Raw genomic sequence first — 2,313 nt, 5'->3', positions numbered from 1 at the left:
TGGCACTGGGGGTGCCGGCACCAGCTGGGGGTGTGAGGAGCTGCTGCTCCCTGGGCAGGCGTCGGCTGAGGCGTGAGCAGCTTCCGCGCCCTGGGTCTTGGCCCAGCATTGGAGCAGGGCGCTGAGCAGAGGGGGGCCGAGCCCCACTAACCTCCCCGAGCCCAGCACAGCCCGGTCACCGGGTCAGACGCCAGCTGGGTGTGGACACGGGGCGGCCAGGGCTCCCCACTGTGGCCTCTGCTCTTGGGGAAGTGGGTGGGGCCAGGCTGCTGCACCAGGAAGGGCCGACATTCAGGCCTTTGTGGCCGAATTGTGGGTGACGCCCCGTTTGGGCTCTGGTGCTGTTGACCCAGACAGAAGGGAGGGGCTGAGATTTGAGCTCCTACTGTGCGCTGGGGGTGAGGCCATTGTCACCCTCCCCCACTGCACAGGGGGAACAGGCTCAGACGCCTCACACCAGATACCGAGTTATTGACACACGCCATGGCACACATGGGTCCACACACACACACGTCCCGTATCACACACACACGTCCTGTATTACACACACATGTCCTGTATTGCACACCCACATCCTATATTGCACACCCACGTCCCGTATCGCACACCCACGTCCCGTATTACACACCCATGTCCTGTATTGCACACCCACGTCCTGTATCGCACACCCACGTCCTGTATCGCACACCCACGTCCCGTATCACACACCCACGTCCTGTATTACACACACATACTGAAACCTGCACTTGCGTGTGTGGGTGGGTGCACACATACCCCGTGTACATGTGTGCACACCCAGTCACCACACACGAGGGCTTGGGGACACGGTGTTTGCTCAGACGCCATGACGTCCCACAATTCAGTTCACTCAGGCCTGACACCCCCCGAGTCAGGTCAGCTCCCAAGGCTGAGGGCTCAGTCCCCGGCCCCCTCTGCAAGCAGCAGCCAGAGCCCCGGGCGCCCCTGCTCCTCCGGGCCCCATAGCCAGGGTTCCGCAGCCTCCCCAGGTCCTGGGACTGGCTGGACGCGCTCCCGCGCTCAGGACCACACCTCACTTGCGTTTACGGGTTCGTGGTAAAGGGTACAGCAGCCAGCCTTGGCCGGTTGGGTGCCTGTGGACTGAAGGGTCCCGGGTTCGATTCCAGCAAGGGCACAGGCCCGGGTTGTGCCATCAATCCCCAGCAGGGGGCATGCAGGGGGCAGCTGATCCATGATTCTCTCTCATCCTTGATGTTTCTCTCTCTTCGTCTTCCTTCCTCTCTGAAATCAATAAAAAATATTTTAATAAAGAAAGGAAGGGAGGGAGGGAGGGAGGGAGACAACAGCCAAAGGGAAGAGGTGCCCCGCAGGGCAGGGGCAGGGCAGGGCAGGGCAGGGCGGAGCTCCCAGCCCTCGGGGCGGCACCCCCAGACCCTTACCAACCTGGAGGCTCCCCAGCTCTGTGCTTCAGGGGCTTTCCTAGCGCTCAGGTCCGTCTCCAGCCCGCCCCCGACTGGTGGGATGGTCCCTGACCCTCCTGCGGCCAAGGGGGCGCTGGCTGACCCCGTGTCTCCTCCGGAAGGCAGTGTGCCCTGGCCGCTCTCCGTGACGTCCGGCAGTTCCTTAGTGAGGAGGGGGGACACGTGGCGGTGAGTGTGACACCCGGGGACATCTGGGGGGACATGTGGGAGCCCACACACATCCGTCCCTGTTGCTCATGGGCCTCTAGAGGGAAGGCGGGTGTGTGACCACGCGCCAGGGGCAGCCCCTGGAGAACGTGCAGCCGCTGGGCAGGGGGGCGCCAGGGGCTGGGAGGGGCTGGGCTGTGGCTGCCTTTGCCTCAGTGCTTGTCCAAGACCCTAGGCCCCCCCCCCCAACACACACACGGGCCGGAGGGATCGTGTCCCCTTCCCTGCCCTCCCCTCTCCTTTTTACTGGGGCCTCAGGGTCGGTTGGAGGTCAACATGGCTTCATGGGTTCAGTTCTCCAGGTTTAACTAGTTTCACGGGACATCCTGTGGGTCAGCGTGAGCAGAGCAGCTGCTGAGAGCGTCCCCCGGGGAGGGTTGGCGGTCCTGCCCTGCGGGAGCAGAGCACCCCTCCTGCCAGCTCCCGGGTGCGGGTGCGAGGAGACTGGCCGGGGCAGCAGCGGCCGGTGGGGTGCCCAGTAGCCTCCACCGTCTCCGGGGCCAGAGGCGCGTTAACCCAGTTTGGTCCTAGGTTTTCGATGCAACGAACACCACCCGAGAGCGGAGGGCGACCATCTTTAATTTTGGGGAGCAGAACGGCTACAAGGTGAGACCTGGGGGCTCACGTCCTTGCTGGGCCTCCTGAT

At 63.9% G+C, this 2,313-nt stretch overlaps 1 protein-coding gene across 1 annotated transcript in view; it reads left to right on the top strand.

Annotated features, from left to right (window-relative positions):
* COL7A1 (collagen type VII alpha 1) overlaps positions 1-2,313 on the top strand; it is a 60,839-nt gene that overhangs the window by 51,762 nt on the left and 6,764 nt on the right. Inside the window, 2 exon segments of the mRNA XM_015568266.1 lie at positions 1,562-1,628; positions 2,199-2,273. Of these exon segments, the coding sequence (XP_015423752.1) occupies positions 1,562-1,628; positions 2,199-2,273 (142 nt within the window).

This window comes from Myotis davidii, unplaced genomic scaffold (assembly GCF_000327345.1).
Source record: "Myotis davidii unplaced genomic scaffold, ASM32734v1 scaffold663, whole genome shotgun sequence".
NCBI classification, from domain to species: domain Eukaryota; kingdom Metazoa; phylum Chordata; class Mammalia; order Chiroptera; family Vespertilionidae; genus Myotis; species Myotis davidii.
The sequence above is the reverse complement of the archived record's forward strand: the minus strand, read 5'-3'. Positions and strand labels throughout refer to the sequence as shown.